Source organism: Eptesicus fuscus, chromosome 6 (genome assembly GCF_027574615.1).
Source record: "Eptesicus fuscus isolate TK198812 chromosome 6, DD_ASM_mEF_20220401, whole genome shotgun sequence".
Taxonomy (NCBI): Eukaryota; Metazoa; Chordata; class Mammalia; order Chiroptera; family Vespertilionidae; genus Eptesicus; species Eptesicus fuscus.
The window spans coordinates 108,199,291-108,216,076 of NC_072478.1; the positions used below are offsets into that span (position 1 = coordinate 108,199,291).

General features: G+C 65.0%; 2 protein-coding genes across 6 annotated transcripts in view; one reads left to right on the forward strand and one right to left on the reverse strand.

Annotated features, from left to right (window-relative positions):
• The window catches only part of C6H7orf50 (chromosome 6 C7orf50 homolog), a 66,788-nt gene that overhangs the window by 35,707 nt on the left and 14,295 nt on the right, over positions 1 to 16,786 (forward strand). The window lies entirely within an intron of this gene.
• Positions 3,502 to 16,526, reverse strand: GPR146 (G protein-coupled receptor 146). Of its 4 annotated transcripts, none has more exons than XM_008156020.3 (2): positions 16,332 to 16,526; positions 3,502 to 7,487 (listed from the first exon to the last, which is right to left on the reverse strand). In XM_008156020.3, exon 2 carries the CDS (start codon positions 7,469 to 7,471, stop codon positions 6,470 to 6,472), a length of 1,002 nt encoding a protein of 333 aa, XP_008154242.1. In that variant the 5' UTR covers positions 7,472 to 7,487; positions 16,332 to 16,526; the 3' UTR covers positions 3,502 to 6,469. The 4 variants fall into 4 exon arrangements, with proteins under 4 accessions (XP_008154242.1, XP_054574247.1, XP_054574248.1 ...); XM_054718272.1 differs by lacking the exon at positions 16,332 to 16,526 and adding an exon at positions 15,894 to 15,955; XM_054718273.1 differs by lacking the exon at positions 16,332 to 16,526 and adding an exon at positions 14,310 to 14,319.

Below are 16,786 nucleotides of genomic sequence, written 5' to 3' on the forward strand. Positions count from 1 at the left end.
CGCAGCTTGTCCCCGCCAGCGCTTCGTCCCTGCCGGCACCGTGTCCCCGCCGGCACCGTCGGGAGCCCGAGGGGCCGTTCCCTTCCATCACCTCCCCACTTGGCGGTGCCCTGTGCGACCTCGCCCTGTGAGGGTGCAAGCTTGGGGATTTCTAAGCCGCACCAGCCCGTCTGGGGTCCCTGCAGGCACCTGTGGCCGCGGATGCGGGAAGAACTGTGCTGGAGCGCTCGCCAGCTTGGCGTGGTGAGGGCACAGCGCATCTCCCCTGGGGTGGAAGCCTGAGGCTGGACAGCTGGGCCCGTCAGCCCCTCGGTCCTGGGTCTTCCCAGCTTCTGGGAGCCGAGGTGCCTTTTTATCGGGCTCCATGGACATCAGTCACACCCCCTTCCGTCCTGTGCACCCCAGGAGGACCCAGCCTCGAGTTCGGCCCCAAGAGTGCGCTCAGGCCAGTGTGGGAGGCAGGCCCTGAGCTACTCCAACAGCTGGCGCGTCCCTCAGCCCTGGTCTGACTGGGAGGACCTGTGGGGACAGGGCACTCGGGTCCCAGGCCCGAGTCGGCCCTGCTCAGTGAGCTCTGCAGAGAGGCTGCAGGAGCCCGGCAGGTCGTGGTTCCGAGTCGCTGCCCTGCACTTAGGGCTGTGGCTGCAGCCTGTCCCCTCCCGTCGTTGCACAGGCTGCTGTCAGGGCCCTTGAGAGGGTGGAGCGGGTGGGGTGAGACGAGAGTGGCCGCCGCCCCCGGGGGTGCTGGCTCTGCTTCCATCTGCTCCGTGTCGGTGGCGTGGGGCCTTGTCCCACAGTCCCCCCCACACACACACACACTCGGGGCTTCAGGGGTTCGGGCCTGGCTCCCTCTTTCCTCCCCGACTTTCAAGAAGCCCCATTTGCGGAGGCCGCGTCCGTCTGCAAGGCCTGGTGTGGCTCGGTCCCTCCTGTCCACAGGAGGATGCGCTCCCTGGCGCTGCGGCTGCTGCTGGCAGGACAGTGTAGCCTCGCCGGGACCCGCGCCCCGCACCCGCCTCCCGCTGTCAGGGCGCCCCTCGGGGTGTGAGCCGGACAAACGTGGCCTCTACTCAGTCTTCTCGAGGGCAAGGCAGCAGGTGCGCAGGTGCTGGGGGTGGGCGGGTGGCCTGTCCTCGCAGCCCCACGTCTCCCTTCCCTGGGCCTGGCCTCCCCACTTGGGTCCTCTTGCCTGGGCCACCGCTCTGAGTGGGGTGGGGTGCAGGGAGGCAGGGTGTGCTGTGTCCGCCTCGGCCTGCGGAGCCCCTGCGGCCCAGCGCAGGGTCAGGGAGGGCTTCGCAGCAGGAGGCGTGCGCATGAGCGCCTGGAGCAGTGCGGGGTGAAGAGGCCGTGACCTCACTCCTCTCCAGGAGCGCCGGATCCCAGGCAGTGAGGTGGCGCCCAGACCCTCCCCACTCCCTCAGCTCTCCTTCCCCGGCTCCAGGCCGTGCCCAGGTGCCCAGGGGCAGCCGGCAGCTTGTTTTAAGGATCAGGGCCTCTTCCCACCCGTCCTGGAGGGCCAGGCTGCGTGCTCCCACGGCCCACCCAGGAGGGGGCACCGTGGGCATGAGCATGGTCCACACAGCCACCAGGTGCCATGGGTGCGGGAAGGACGAGTGCGGCAGGCGCAGGCGGTTGCTCGGCCCTGGGAAGGAGCGGAGCCCTCCACACTGTGGCCGGTGAACTGCGCCAGCGGGTCCAGAGGGGCTGCGAAGCCAGCCCGGTGACAGGCGGTGAGTGCTGCGCGGGGGCTGCCTTCTGCCCCCTTGCCCTCAGGACCAGCCCCGGGGCCTCTCGGGCACGATGAACAGCGTCCTCGTTGGAGGTGGAGCCTGCGTGCTGTGTAATCCCCCATTTGGAAAGGCAGCTCAGTGACGTTCAGCAGCTCACAGGGTGGTGCAGCCCTGACCACAGTCCGCGTTAGGGACAGTGCCCCAGCAGGCCCCTGGCCCAGCTCCTCACTACCCTGCGGGCGGGCAGGCGGGCGGCTGGGGTGCCTTCCTGTCCTGCTGCTCTTTGATTGGCAGAGGAGAGCCTCAGTCCCAGCCCAGGCCACCAGGTGGCGCTGGCATCCCGCGGGGCTCCTGCTCACAGAATCTCGCAGCCCTGGGTCCTTCCTCGGCGTCTCGCCTCATCCTGGCCCGGGGACCTGTGGGGTCTCCAACAAGGGGCCTCAGGAAGGGGTCTTCTCAGCCCTGAGGGGTTTGGGTTCTTCTGAAGAGAACGTTCTAGGGTTGTTTGCATGGCTCCTACCCTACTTCTGATCCTCCCGCGTGTCTGTCTCTTCAAACGACAGGCTGACGGGCAGTCCCAGGGTAGCAGAGGCCAGGGCCTCGGGTCTGCTGGCCCTTCCCATTGCCCGTGTTATCTCACAGCTGTTTCTCTGCCGTCATGGTCCGTGCGTCAGGTGCCGCCACGGAAACATGCCTCGCCCTCACCAAGCCCACACCCCTTTCCCTCCTGACCCTGAGGCTATGCAGGCCTGTCCTGCCAGCACATGTGTGTGTCCTTGTGTGCGTGTCACACACGTGTGTGCAGTGTACGTGTGTGTCTGTCTTGTGCAGTGTATGTGCGTGTGCACATGTACATGTGTGTCTGTGCATGTGTGTGCATGCATGCAGAGCAGCACCAGGTACACTGCGGCTGTGGGCGTGTTTGCAAAAGCAGAATTCGATGTGACCTCTGAGAGCCAGCAGCATCTGGCTGTGTCCACAGGGACAGTTTCTGAAGGACACTCGCGCCCTCCCAGTTGCTGGGAACACATGGTGGGTGTGCCCTTTGCTCTGCATTGACTGGGGGGTGGCAGTCGCCTCCTGAGGTCATGGGGTTATAGCCTGAGCTGTGGTCGCCGTGTTGGCAGCTGAGGAGCCTGTTAGCAGCCTCATGGCACAGACCCAGTTCCTCCCTCAAGAGCTGGGCATGCCGGGGGGGGGGGGGGCGTGCAGGGGACTCCCTCTGACTCTGGGGTCTCGTTGGCTCCTCTGCCCTGAGGCAGGTCCATCGGCGGCCACTGGGGGGAGCTCTGCATACGCGCCTGCTCTGCTGCAAGCAGTCCCCCTGGAAGGCGTGTCTGAGTCACTCCTGCTTATAACTTCTGGTGCGTCGCTGGTGCTGCAGCGATGAGCATTCTTGTTTCCAGGTTCCGTCCCCTCCCTTCCTTCCTGGGCCACAGTGCAGCGCTGGCCGGCGGGTCCTGCCCTGCAGCTACTCGGACGCTCCCTCTGAGGCCCCTGTGTGGGGCCCTGGCTGGTCTGGAGATCATACTTGGTCATCTGTGCCGTGGCCCTGTCTCCTGTGAGCAGCAGAGCTCCCTGGGGCCTGGGAATCCCTCAGGACACGTGTCTCCCCGCCCCACACACACAGCACATGGAATACGGTGCCACGCACCCCTCTCGTGCAGCCTCAGCGCCTCGTGTGTTGCTTTAGACCAGTGGTCGGCAAACTAATTAGTCAACAGAGCCAAATATCAATAGTACAACGATTGAAATTTCTTTTGAGAGCCAAAATTTTTAAACTTAAACTATATATGTAGGTACATTGTTATTAACTTAATTAGGGTACTCCTAAGCTGGCCTTTGCTAAAAACTCAAGGGGCCAAAGAGCCGTATGTGGCTCGTGAGCCGCAGTTTGCCAACCACTGCTTTAGAGAGAGAGCAGGGGGGAGGGAAACATCAATGGGTTGCCTCCTGTACACACCTCTCCTGGGGGTCAAGCCCACAACCTTTTGGTGTTCAGGGCAACACTCCACTCAGCCAGGCCCCCAGCCAGGGCTAATATACATACAGTGGGGATGTTAAAATTACTTTGTCGCTGTTCACTCACTCGTCCAACTCTCAGATGTCCACAGTGCTTACTCTGCGCAGTGACGGAGGGCGCTGGTGAGACAGGCCCCTTGCAGGGGGGCGTGGGGCTCCCACACTGGCCGGAGGCACCGGAGGCAGCTGGAGCCCCCGGGATGCCCCAGATCTCCATGGAGCCGCAGGCCGCAGGCTCGCCTGCCTCTGGCCAGCTGCCGCGGGCGCTGTGCTTGGCGTGCGGCCGGGAGGGAAGGACCCACAGAAAGAGCCGGCAGGGTGACCGGACGGTAGGAGGCGAAGCGCCAGCTTGTGATCCTGCTGTTCCTCTCAGATACGTCGCCTGACCTTGGAGACACAAATGTGAGCGTTCAGAGGTTGGAGAGAAAGTACCAAATAATTTAATAGTGTCCCAATGTGTGAACTTCCTCGGCAGTTTCTCCAACACAGAACCACAGGCAGACGGTGTGGTCCCGGGCAACTGTCAGCACTTAGAAATGAGGAAGCCTCCCATCCCAGCTGATTTCAAATTCAAGAACTGGACATGCAATGTAACTTCTGTGCAGCATGACAAGGTAGAAGAGTTTTTGTGAACAAAAGTAAGATAATTAACTTTAAAATAGTCAAGAAGTGCTGGTAGAACGAATGACCTTGGGCGTAAAGCGAGAGCTTGTATCCTGACATCGAGCAAACTCAAACGTAGGTTTGATCGGTTAAAAAAGCAGGACTGAGTTCACACTCTTGGCCTACTCCGAACAGCTCCTTGTTCTCCTCTGCGCAGCTCACAATTCCTCCCATTTTTTGGTGATGTGGCAAAAGCACCGGGAGTCAGACATTCCGGGAAGAAGGGCAGCATGAGCCTGCAGGCCATCCAGGTGTGCAGGGTGGGGTGAGCAGTAGGCGTGGGGGGCAGGGGTCGAGGAGCAGGTGGAGGTTTGCTCCCGGTGCCCGGGTGAGCAGCCGAGAGGGTCCCTGTGAGAGGGGAGGGTCTGCAAGGGGCCCAGTCTGCCGTGGCTGGTGCCCCCGCAGGAAGAGCTTTCAGCGCCGCAGACACTCGGTCCTGCGCAGGCGGGGACAGAGCCAGCAGCCCGCCCAGGCCCCCAGGAGGCCACCAGGAACTAGCCAGTTAGTAGCCAAAACCACTGAGAACCTGGAAGTTTATAAAAAGTGGTTTGAGGCTCCCTTCTCTGTTTGGGGAAGAGCACCTGGGCTGCAGGTCAGGGCTGTGGGCAGAGGCTGGGCACTAAGGTTTCCCTCACCCAGGGCTCCTGTGCAGGAGCAGGGGAGACAGACCGAGAGGAGCTTTTATTTATACCCAACCTGGCTCCCTGACCAGGGCCCACTGTGCCTGGGGGCCCCATGGCCTTGGCCTGGAGACTGCAGACTGAGCAGCGGCACCGCGCGTGTGCAGGGGAATGCCGCCACAGCTGGGCCGGGCCGGGCCGGCACTCGCACTCCACCAGGCCTGCAGGTGGAGCCGTGACGGGGCCCTCCTGCGCCCTGGTGCCTGTGCTGGAGGGGGGTTGGCTGAGGCACCTGCAGGCCTGGGCGGGGCACGGGCTGTGGAAGGACTGGGGCCGGGTGTCCTGGCATCTTCTCGGACGGGCATGCTCTGCACTACCCTGGACACACCTGTCTGCGGGCCTCGTGTCCAGGCTGTCGGCACGGGAGGGGCGACCCGGCGTCATGTCGGGGTTTGCTACCAGACGAATGTGCTGCGAACTTGAAAAACCTTTCTGTTCTTAGGGCTTTTGGGTTTCAAAACTGGCATCAGAGGGCTGCGGGCCTGTATTCCGTCATAAGGACTTGGGGGGCGGCGATGGGGGGCTCCCTCAAGTGCACAGTGCAAAGTGGCTGCTTAGGGAATGGGCTGGATGGAGGCAGGAGGCGGGTGAACCCTGCTGACCTCCGTCTGACCCCATGCAGCCACTTCCCGAAAGTAGGCCAGCCTCACTCGGGTCACGCAGCGTCACCTGACGCGGACCTGGTGGACGGTGGTGGCGGCAGCGTGGGGGCCAAGGTCGGTGCTCGGGAGCTGGTCACCTGCCGTCCTGAGCTCCCTGTGGGTCAGTCCCTGCAGCCTTTCTCCCTCGGCCCTGTGCCCGTGAACAGCGCCCCTAGGAGGTGGGGGAGGGGTGCCTTCCTGCACAGCCCCTCGAGCCTTCCCTCCTTGTGAAGCACTTGGCCTCGCCCTCGACAGGACCCTGCTGTGGCCCTGGCCGCGCCCCCATCCACGTGTGTGCTGTCCTGTTTCCTTCATTTTAATACTCGGTGGCTTTTCTTTCAAGCATCTCTTTTTATAAACAAACCTAAGATGGGGGATCAAGCATTCCAACAACACAGAGTATAAATACTGGCTTTCACTTCCATCACTTCATTCGTAAAGCCCCGTGGGAGGCTGAGTGAGCAGGCCGCGGGCGGGCCTGTGGGCGCCGGGCCTGAGTGCAGCTGCCCTCCGCACAGGCACCTGGTCTAGAGCACACGCCTGTACTGCTGTGTGTTCCTGCCTCAGCGCTTCCCCGTGGGGACAGCGGCAGAGCTACAGGTGGCAAAGTGCTGTGACTGGCTGAGCGCCGTCCCCTCCTCCCCCAGGACTCGGACCCGGTCGGTGGGCGTGCACCGAGCCCGCAGGCTATGCACCAGCGGCGCCTCTGGGCTGGCCCCGTGCTGCTGGCCGTCTACGCCAGCACCTGCTGGACGCCCGCCTGGTCCGCGGAGCAGCTCTGGCGCCCGCAGGGCATTTTCTTGACCAGCCGCCGCAGCTTGCTGGGGAAGCTCCTGTTGATGCAGCGGTACAGCAGCGGCGTCACGGCGCTGCTGGAGAAGGCCAGGCACCGGGACAGGTCCTTCGCAAAGAGCAGTAGCCCCAGGTGCTGCCCGGCCACGGCCCCCCCCCACAGGGCCAGGCACGTGTGCCCCAGGAGGGTCAGGTAGTGCGGCGTCCAGAGCCCAAACTGCGTGCACACGGTGGCCACCAGGAGCCTGTGCACCGAGGGGTCCAGCCTCCCCGAGTCCTGGTCGAGGGGCGTGTCCTCCTTGCGGATCCGGGAGATGAGCACGAGGGCGTAGAGCGCAGCCAGGCCTGGCACCAGGTACCCGATGAGCACCATGATGGCGTCGGCGGCCTCCGGGTGCTGCATCTTGGCGCACTCCACGATCCTGGCCGCCACGTGGCTGCAGATGTAGAAGAGCAGGGAGGAGAAGCTGGTGAGCAGGGCCCCGCCCCAGACGAAGCCGCACACGTGCCGGCTGTTGTAGACGCTGGACATGTAGGTGCGCGGCAGCGCCCGCTCGATGTAGTAGTCGAGGCTGAGCAGGGCCGTGGAGTACATGGTCACCAGGGAGCAGACGTTGAACAGAACCAGCAGCGTCACGTGGGCCTCACTGCTGAAGCCCCACAGGGCCCACCCCGAGGCGCTGGGGCCCAGCAGGTGCGCGGGCGCCAGGGCGCTGAGCACCAGGCCGGCCACGGCCATGTTCACAAAGTAGACGTCGGGCATGGTCATGCTGCCCTGGTCCTGCAGGTTCGCCAGCACCAGCAGCGCGTTGTAGCCCAGGCCCACGGGCACGCCGACCGCCAGGTAGAGCAGGGAGAAGGCGGACAGCACCAGCTGGGAGTGCGGGCACAGGGGCTGGTCCTCGCCCCGGCCTGTGCCGTTGAGCGGGCCGCAGCTCCACATGGCGCCGGGCAGCTGGCTGTGGGGAGAGCGGGGAGGTTAGTCGTCACCTGGAGCCAGCGCCCGGGCCTGCAGGTCCCCAGAGCTGGGGACCCCAGAAATGGGGCCTTTTAACAAGGACGCGCCATGAAGGTCAAGTGTCGCCACAGGTGCCACCCAGGGCCTGGGCCAGGCCAGGAGGGCCAGCACTGCAGTGATCTCGTGGCCACGGACCTGTCCCTGAGGGGTCTGAGCCCCCCCCCGGGCCATGTACCCAGGCTGCTCCTGGGGCTGCGTCCCCGCCAGCGTGGCCCCCGCCGGCTCACCACCGCAGCGGCTGGCAGTCGGGGCCTCTCCCCTGCGATGGGCGCTCTGCAGCCCCTGCTGACCTGGGCGGGAGCTCTTGGGTCTCCGCTCAGTCCTGCCCCTGCCCTTCACCCAGCTCTGTTACTGAAAGGTGAGATTAAGAACACAAAGTGCCCCGGACACTGGTGGCCCAGCCAGGGCACCTCCAGGGGAGGGAGGGCCTGCCTGAGGCCTGGCCTTCCAGGCCAGCTCAGCCTCATCCGCCCCTCCCGCTCCGAAGCCACCTGCCAAGGGAGCAGGGACTGAGTGGTGTACCGAGTGAGGGTGCAGCCCGGCTTTCTGGCCTGAATCTGGACTCTTCCCCACACACGGGAATGGACAGTCCCTCTGCCCGCATTCCCACCTGTCTCTCACGGCGCCTGGGTAGCACAGGACACCACACAACCAGCCTGAGATGGGCAGAGGCGCTGGTGCGAGGTCACGGTGAGCCTGAGCCTCTGGGAGATGCCGGCACCGGCACCTGCCACCGGGGGCTGGAGACCTGTGAGACCTGCAGGGGGCGGGGCTCGGGTGACGTCACTTGTGCGAGAGCCTGTGAGAGCCTGGCCCTGTGCCTCCGCGTCACAGGCCGCGCGTCCAGGTCCGGGTGGCCTGTCTGTCCCCGTCCATCCCCGTGCGTGGGAAGCCTGGGTGGGCTCGGCAGTCCCATCGGAGAGAACTGGCAGGAAGAGCAGGTCCCCGTTCTTTGGAGGAAAACTTCCGACCCAAAAGCACCTGTGCTCGCAGACCAGGTGAGGGCCTCTTAGCAGCACTGTGTCCCAGGCTCAGGCACAGGGACAGTCAGCCCTGCCGGGGGCACTGCCCGCCCCCCGGGTGACATGGACAAAGGGCTCTGCCGCCTGTGGATCCCAAGCCCGTCCTGTGGCACATCCCACAGACCTTTCCCGTATCTGCCACGTCCCACCACCGTGCCAGAGGCAGAGGCTCAGCAGTGGGCAGCGAGGAGGCCCCACCCGTGGTGGGGAGGGAGGGGGGGATGCCGAGACAGGGTGCATCTGCCGGTGCCCCCACACCCTCTGATCACCATGGGGCAGGCGGGAGGAGCACTGAGTTTGTGGCAGCGTCCTAACAGCCTCGTGAGCGCCACCCAGCAGCCCGAGGCATTGGGTGTCTGATGGTAATGAAAAGGCCGGGCGCTGGGCGGCCCCGCTCTGCCCACACCTGCAGTTACATCACTGTCGAAAGTGTGCCCAGCGAAGCGGTGGGTTCTTCCCTCTGGACGGGGCTCCTCGGCCTGTGGGGCTGGATTCCAGGGGAGCAGGTGCACCAGGCAGGGTCCCCCACGGCCCTGGCGCCTCTGGCACAGCTCCGGGAGCGTGGCTGTTCACAAGCTGTAGGAGGAGCCGTGCGCGGCACCCTTCAGCTGCCTCCCGCAGTTTCCCTTCTCCTGTGAGCACACGGCGCACTGTGTGATCGCTGTCTCCTGTCCTGGTGCCCCTCCCTCTCAAGGCTCCTGCTGAGCCGGGGAGCGCGGGTGTGGGGCCTGTCCACCTGACCTCGCTGGCCTTGTCCCCAGCAAACACTGCCTTCCTGGGCCCCCCAGCCGTCCCCGCCCTGCCGAGCTGCACGCCAGGGCCCCTGGAGCCCACCAGGGTGTTCCCACCGGTCCTGCGTCACTGGAGCAGGTGGCGGCTGTCCCTGGGCGGTCCGCTGCCAGGACACAGCCCAGGAGGTGCGCTCTTGGTCTCACAAGGCTGGCGCCGCCTCTGCCCGCTTGCTGCCCTCACCTGCCCCGTGCCCGTGTTCTCTGAGCGCCGGGCCACCGTCTCCTCCGCGCAGCCTGCGGGCACCGGGACGTCTAGTACATCACTCAGCCCCCGCTTCCTTCGCAGGTGCCGCGGCCCCTCCCGGGCAGTGTGCAGCCTGTGCCCGGCAGCCGGCAGCCGGCAGCCAGCAGCCAGGCGGCTCTGCCTCCGCGCCTGTCCCCACTGCGCGCCTGTCCCCACTGCGCGCCTGTCCCCACGCGCTCCTGTCCCCACGCGCGCCTGTCCCCACTGTGCGCCTGTCCCCACTGTGTGCCTGTCCCCACTGCGGCGCGGCCCGCACGCCCCAGCCCCGTGGGCTCGCGAAGTGAGGAGCTCCCCGAGCAGACGTTTGTGGGCAGAAACGCAGGACACAGTTGTACCTGTTGGGCCTCAGGGGTCAGTGCTGTCCCTGGGGTTGGAGGGCACAGAGCGCGCTGAGGTAGCAGCGCCACCTGCAGGCCGCCTGCCCACCCACCTGCTCCACTGTCCCCAGGGCCCCCTCAGCAATGGCTGGCCTCAAGCAAGCGTCCGGGTCTGGCACAGACGGGCTGGCTCTTGGGAAATGGTCACGTGGAGTGAAATCCGTAGAGGATTTCCTGGAAGCACTCATGTGCCTGTGGCCCAGCCTGCAAGGGGGACAGACAGTGACTGTGCGCTGGGCTTCCGATCAGAAATGGGCCGCGTGCTTGCTGGCTGGCAGCTCGTCAACATCCCAGGCAGAGCCTCCGAGTGGCCTTCCGCACCAGTGGGAGGGGACTGGCTTCAGGTGCAGGTTAGGGCTCCAAGGCCCGCTTGCTTTCAGTCTGCGAGCTTCCCACAGGCAGGGGTGGCGGGGTCCCTGGTCCCTCCAGGTGTCACCTAGGGACCTGGGAGCGAATGGCAGCTGTCAGAGCTGCCGCATTTACAAGAGCAGGTGTCCGGCACGTTCTGAGTGTGGGCCACTCACTCACCCTGTGAGCTCGCAGGGGGCGGGGGGAGGCAGGCTTGCTGGACTGGGCCCCACCCCTCTGGCCCCATTTCCCTGCAGTCACTCCCCTTCCCTCCCAGCTCTGATTCTGTGAGTCCGGGAAGGAGCTATCTGGCAAGAGGGGGGCCTAACAACAAAGCGCAGGCCCCTCCCCTCTCCTCCCCTCCCCTCCCCTCGGGCACAGGCCTCCACAGCCGGATTCCAGGTATTGAGCCTGTTCCTTCCTGAGACAGGAACTCGGAACTCAGACGTCTCCTGGAAGGGCCTCTCTGCTTCTTGGTCCCCTGAGGGGACAGGAGAGAGGCGCTGGCTTCCTCCAGCCGCGGGCGCTTCTGCAGAGCGCCTCCCATGCCAGCCGGCGTCCTGCCAGCGTCCCCGCATCCCCTCCGCTGAAGGGCTCTGGTTGAGAGGGCTTAGGAACAGGCCTGCTCCTGCCCCCGCTCCCTCCCTCCCTCCCACCAGGCCAGGCCCTTGGTGCTGCCCTGCCTCTGGCTACTGCCTCTGCCAGGCCACCTCCAGACTCACTGGCCGGTTTGGCCACCTTCTTCCCATTCTTATCACTGACCCGCCCACTCCCTGAAACCCTCCCCCACGATTCTTAGGACTGGCTTCCACGTGCAGTAGCAGCCTCCCCACGCCCCGGCATCCCATGAGGCACTGGGAAAGGCAACCTGCTGTCTGTCCTGCCTGCCCCGGACTGCACCCCAGGCCCGTGTCCCCGGCTCTCGCACTGGGCTGGGCCCTGGCTCTATCCGTGGCCTCTCCCTTCTGCCTGGTCTGGGTCCCTTCCCCACCTCACTCCATGGGGCAGGACACAGGAAGTGGCTGTGTACTGCCTTGGGGCATGTCCTGTCTTCATGGGGAGGGAGAGGGCCGCCAGGGGGAGCAGAAAGCTCCCCTGCAGGGGGGTGCTGCACCCGCGGGGGCTCGGGCGCCCAGGCTCCCCAGTGGGGGGTCCTCTTCGTGAGGGATGAAGCCCTCGCCCTCCCTGCCCAGGGGGCCAGGGGCCTGGGAATCTTTAAAGGGATCAGAGCTGTGGTCAGTTCCTCTGGGCCGGAGTGGCCCACATTCCAAGGAAGGCCAGGCAGAGGCGGCGAGGCCAGCTCCCTGATCAGAAGAGCTGAGTCCACCTGAGTCCCCTGATGCTGAGCACTGCCCGCGGCCTCTCTGCTGCTGAGCGGTGGCCTCGGCCACCATCACGGCCGCACAGACCGGGGACAGGTGAGCGGCCATGGCGCCCAGGCATGGTTTCTCTGAGCATCGCTGGAGTCCTGTCCCGTCCAGGCCCTAAGGCCCTCTTGGACCCTCAGTGGGGCTGCATGTCGTCAGCTGAAGACGGTCCCTCACATGAAGGTGGCTCCTCCAAGGCCCCTTGCGCCCCACCACCTGGTTCTCAAGGTGCCTCCGCCCAGGGCCGCCGGTGCCTTCAGCCAGCGCCTTCCGCCGCGCGCCCTCCTGGGCTGGTGGCGGGCTCTCGCTGGGTCCTCCGTGTGTGACTCCAGAGCAGCCAGCACTGGCCGCTCCCTGGGCCTGGAGGTCTGTGGAGGCGAGTCGGGGGTTCCCTGCCCTGCCTGGGCCTGAGCAGGTGCTTCTGCGTCTGTGGTCTCTTCCTCAGGGGCGCCTGCAGGCCCGAGCGTGCTGCCCCTTCAGGAGCCTGCCAGACGCCTGGAGGCCCGAGGGCAGTGCAGGCCCGGGTGCGGGCCGCAGCGGGGCTCCCACTGCAGCAGCGGCGGTGACAGTGAGTCCTCGTGCGGCGGAAAGGCCCTGCGGGACAGACAGGCCACACAGGCTCTGCCCGGCACCTGAGTCCCAAATGACCAAGCGGGGTGCCTCGGACAGCAGCCCTCCCCAATCCTGGGGGTGGGGGCGAGAGTGACAGCACCCTCTGCCCTGGCCAGCGCGTCCTGCCACGCGAGGGAGCTCTGAACAGGGCTCCACGTGACCGAGGCTGCTGCTGCGAAGGCCGCAGAGCGCCCAGTGGATTTATCAGTGCAGCGTGCGGAGCACAGAGGGTGCCTGGCCACCCTTGGTGTCGGGGTGAGGAGGGTGCGGACCCCTTCCCAGAACTCCTTCCCCACAGGCAGCTGGGGGCAGGGGACTCTCAGGGTCCTGTTCACTGACACATGGGAAGAGAAAACCGGGGAGGGAGGGATGAGGGCATGAGCCCCATCACAGCCACGTGCAAGTCTTTCTGGGAGAGGACCCCCCGGAGAAGGGCATGCTGGGGGCCCTGCTGCACGCACGGCAGACTGCAGAGGCCTGGCTTTGGGTCTGGTCGAGTCAGGGCTTTCCAGGTGTTGCCCTCGTCCCAAGCTCCTCGCCGTATCCACAGTGGCCCCAGGAATGGGAACTGGAGAGGTGACAAGCTCAGGTTCGTAACTACAACCAGCACTCTGCAGGGACCACAGGCCAGCTGGGCTGGTGTCTGCGGCAGAGGGAGCCCTGCCTCTCTCTTCCTGGGCCTTTGGAAGAGCCCAGACTTCTAAACCCACAGCCAGTGCATGGCCATGAGCAACTGAAGTGAACTCTGCTAAGGCCAGGACCAGCACAAATCGTGATCTCCGTGGGAAGAGGATGCTGGCATGGTCAGAGCAGCAACTGGGCCGAGATGGCAGGGAGCAGGGGCCTCCCAGGAGCCTTGTACACACGGTCAGCAATGAGCCATCCTGCTTCCCCAGAGCGACCTCACCTTCCCCTGCTCCAAGTCAGAGGCGCTGTCCTGCACCCAGGTCCTCTGCGCCGGGGCCCGCAGCCTGGCCGCTCACGCTCACTGCTGTCCACACACACACTGCGGCCTAGAATGCCCTTCCTCGCTGCCCCCTGGCCACCACAGACTTGCCCTTGAAGCTCTGCCCGGCAGGCCTCAGCACCTGGCCTCTGCCCGTCTCTGCCTGGCCCCTGCCGTGTCCCTCTTCCCACCAGCGGAGCTCTGAGGGGCGCTTTCCTGGTGGAGACCTGCAGCTGGCTGGCTCGGTCTGCGAGGAGATGCTTCTGGTGCCGTGAAAGGCTTTCCCCCGGAGAGGCAGACGGCCGGCTGGGAGAGCTCTGTGGTCCCGCGAGTGGCGTGCCCTTTGACCCTTCAGAGACCTGGTGTGGGGTTGAGGCCAGGCTGGGCAGTGCATCCTGAGTGGGCAGGCAGCTCGGCTGGAACCATCAAAATGCTTTGAAAGGGACTCCTGAGTGTATTTCCTCTGTACAGTGGGCAGAGAGGTGTTCGCCACAGCTCACACCCTGCTGGTCGGAGCAGACGCTCCCAGAGGCTGTTTCCACATCTTTCACTGCGGGGCTCACGCACTGATTCCTATGGCAGCCCAGTGCCTTCTGGGGGGTGATGGGAAATGGCTCATTATCTAGGTGGGTGTTGGGATTTTGCAGCCTTTTGCTTTTTATGCTTCCAAATTGCCGAGTGGTGAGAGTGAACCCGGCAGCCTGGCTCAGATGCACAGACGGAGCTGCCTCTCCAGGGAGCACGCCGCTTGCTGGCTTGGGGAGGGCGGGGGAGGAGTCCGGGCAGCAGGGTCCTGGCCAGCGGGCGCCTGCGCGGCCACAGTCCCTCTCCTTGGAGAAGACAGGACACACGCTCTTTGTTATGGAGACTGGTTAGTTGGGCTTTTTTGTTACCTGAGTCACTTGGTTTGAGGCTACTACTCCCTCCAGGTACACCAGACCACGGGAAAACGGAAACACAAAGAGGCCGGCTCCAAGGGCCAGGCCAGGCCGAGAACAGCGCGTCTCGTTTCACTTGCTCCCTGCCGGCGTCGGCTCTGAACAGGTGTGCTCTTACCTGGGGAAGCTCAGCCCACAGATCCTATCACCCCTGCGCTCTGTCGGAGGGAGGCGCAGCCAGTTATCCCACTTGTAACAGTCGCTTCCTCCGTTTGCTGGGCTTTCATCAGAACCCAGCAGCTCCGAGCAGGCCCTGCTGCGTGTGTGGGAGGAGAGGGCCGGTGGGCCTCTGAGGACGCCCGGGACCGGCCGGCGCCGCTGCCCTCCGCCCTGCAGGGGGCTCTTGCACATGGAGACACCAGCAGCATCGCATTTTGGCAACTCGAATTAGAAGGTTCACCTTTCTCTCTACACTGAGTCCTCTGCTCATGGAAGCCGGTGGTGTTTCGGGGCCGGGGCGGCTGCCCAGTTGTGCAGTGGCTTTAGCCTGAGAAGCTGAGGAGCCTGCAGCCCGCAGCCCGCAGCCCGCAGCCAGCAAGAGGAACTATGGGAAGCACTGCCTAGGGAAGGTGTGACTGTGGTGTGCACTCACACAGCCTCCTGCCCCCGAGACATGGCCAGGTGGCAGTTCTTTTGTCAGGATTCCCAGCAGCCCCTAGGCTGTGAGATGGAGCAGCGGTCCCTCCTCCTCCCGTGAATTACACAGGCCTAGTCCCCGTGTCCCCCATGTTCCCCGCGCGGCTCTCATTTTCCATTGTCTCAGACCGTCAGTGTGCACACTGTAACCTGCACCCCACAGGCACCCACACTGGGTGGCCATCCCTGCCTTTCTCTCACCCTCACCCACAGGGGCTTTGAGTTACAGGGAGGGCAGGTCAGTGCCCATGTGTACCTTCTCCCCAGAGCTGTGTCCCCTGTGCTCAGGGTGTCTCCCCACTCCCTAGGGAGGCAGGACACCATTGGTTGTGGCTTCCGCCTGGGCAGTCGGCACTCACAGAATAGAGCTGTGGTTTTTAAAAGCCAGTTCTCTTCCGAGGCCTCATCACCAGGAAGCTGCCTGAGGCCCTGGTTGGAGAGCGGCGTGGAGAGCGTATTAGTAGTAGTGCCTCTTGGCCATCGGCGGTGCCCGCTGGGCCCAGTGAGGACACAGCCTGGGAACACGGTCGGGTGTGCAGAGGCTGTAGAGCAAGCTTCTTGCCCCGTGAGTGAGCGCTGGCCTCGGCCAGATGGGGAGATAGCGGGGAGGAGGCGGGCTGCTGTTGCTTAAGATAGGGAGCTGGTTGTTTACAGGTGGCATGGCGCAGCGAGCGGATAACAAGCTGTGGACGCGGAGGGAGGCAGCCCTGTCCCCGCCGCTGAACGCCCGCTCTGCTCCATGCACAACGGGACGTCACTTGGCCACAAAAAAGAAATCTCACCGTTTGCGACCACATGGATGGACCCAGAGGGTATGATGCTCAGTGACATGTCAGAGAAAGACAAATACCGTCCGACCTCACTGACGTGCGGAATTGGAAGAACAAAGTGAGGCAACGGAAAGGTGGCCTGGGGATCCGAAACCAGTGGTCCCTGGTGGGGGACACCCTGAGGTCTGCACGAGGGCACTGCACCCAGTGAGCTTCTCCCTTGGGAAGGGGCGCTGAGCGCCGAGGCCCCCTCTGACGCCCAGAAGCCTGTCCGAGCCCAGGGGTGACCTACTTACTTCTCAAGGAGCCACGGCAGTTCGCCCCAGCCTTTATCTCCAATCAGACGGCTCAGAACGCACTAAAAGTGCTGTAATCGTGAGAGGGCGAGAGCTATGACCACGGACCCAGAGGACCTGGTCAGTCCCTGGAACATGTGGTTCCCTCCCTGGGCCGCGCGCAGGCAGCCGCGCTCAGCTGCCTGGGAAGGTTACTGACCCTGCCCGGCCCTGGCTGCCCTCCCGGCGCAACGGCTCAGCGCCCCACCCCCCGGGACAGTGCCCTGCGCGGGCACAGCGCCCCCACCCCCAGGGGACAGCGCAGGGCGGGGCCCAGGGACCCGAGTCCGAGCGCAGTCCCCGCCAGACGGGCCCGCAGCCCTGGCTTGCTCCCCGCGCGCCGCCCCCGACAGTGCCCAGTGCCCGGCCCATCCGACCCCCGTCGGCGCCCCCACTCACCGGCTCTCTGGGCCGCGCAGTCGCCGCGGGCGGGCAGACAGGGCTCACGGCGCGCACGCCGCGCGGGGCCTGTGTACACACGTGACCGCCGTCGCCCCGCCCCCGGCGTGGCCCCGCCCCGCGCGGCCCGGGACCGCTGGCCCGACGGCCGGGCCCTCCCGCGACCTGGGGTCAGCCAAGCGGGAGCAGGCCCAGCGGCCCCGTGTGCACCAGGCATTGGTACTGAGCGGGGGACGGCCCCGCCCTGCAGCCCGCGCCCTGTCCCCCTGCGAGCACCTGCTCCCCTTCCTGCGCGTTTCCCAACCCCGGGCTCCTGGGTTCAGGAATTTCTTTGTAAACTGAACTCGCCCCAGGAAACCGCTTAAAGAGGCAGTGCATTGTTTGCAGCTGTTGTGATAATTAAAGGTCGGGGAGGTTTAGAGAACAAGATCGTTCGCTCTGCCGTGATTCTGGGC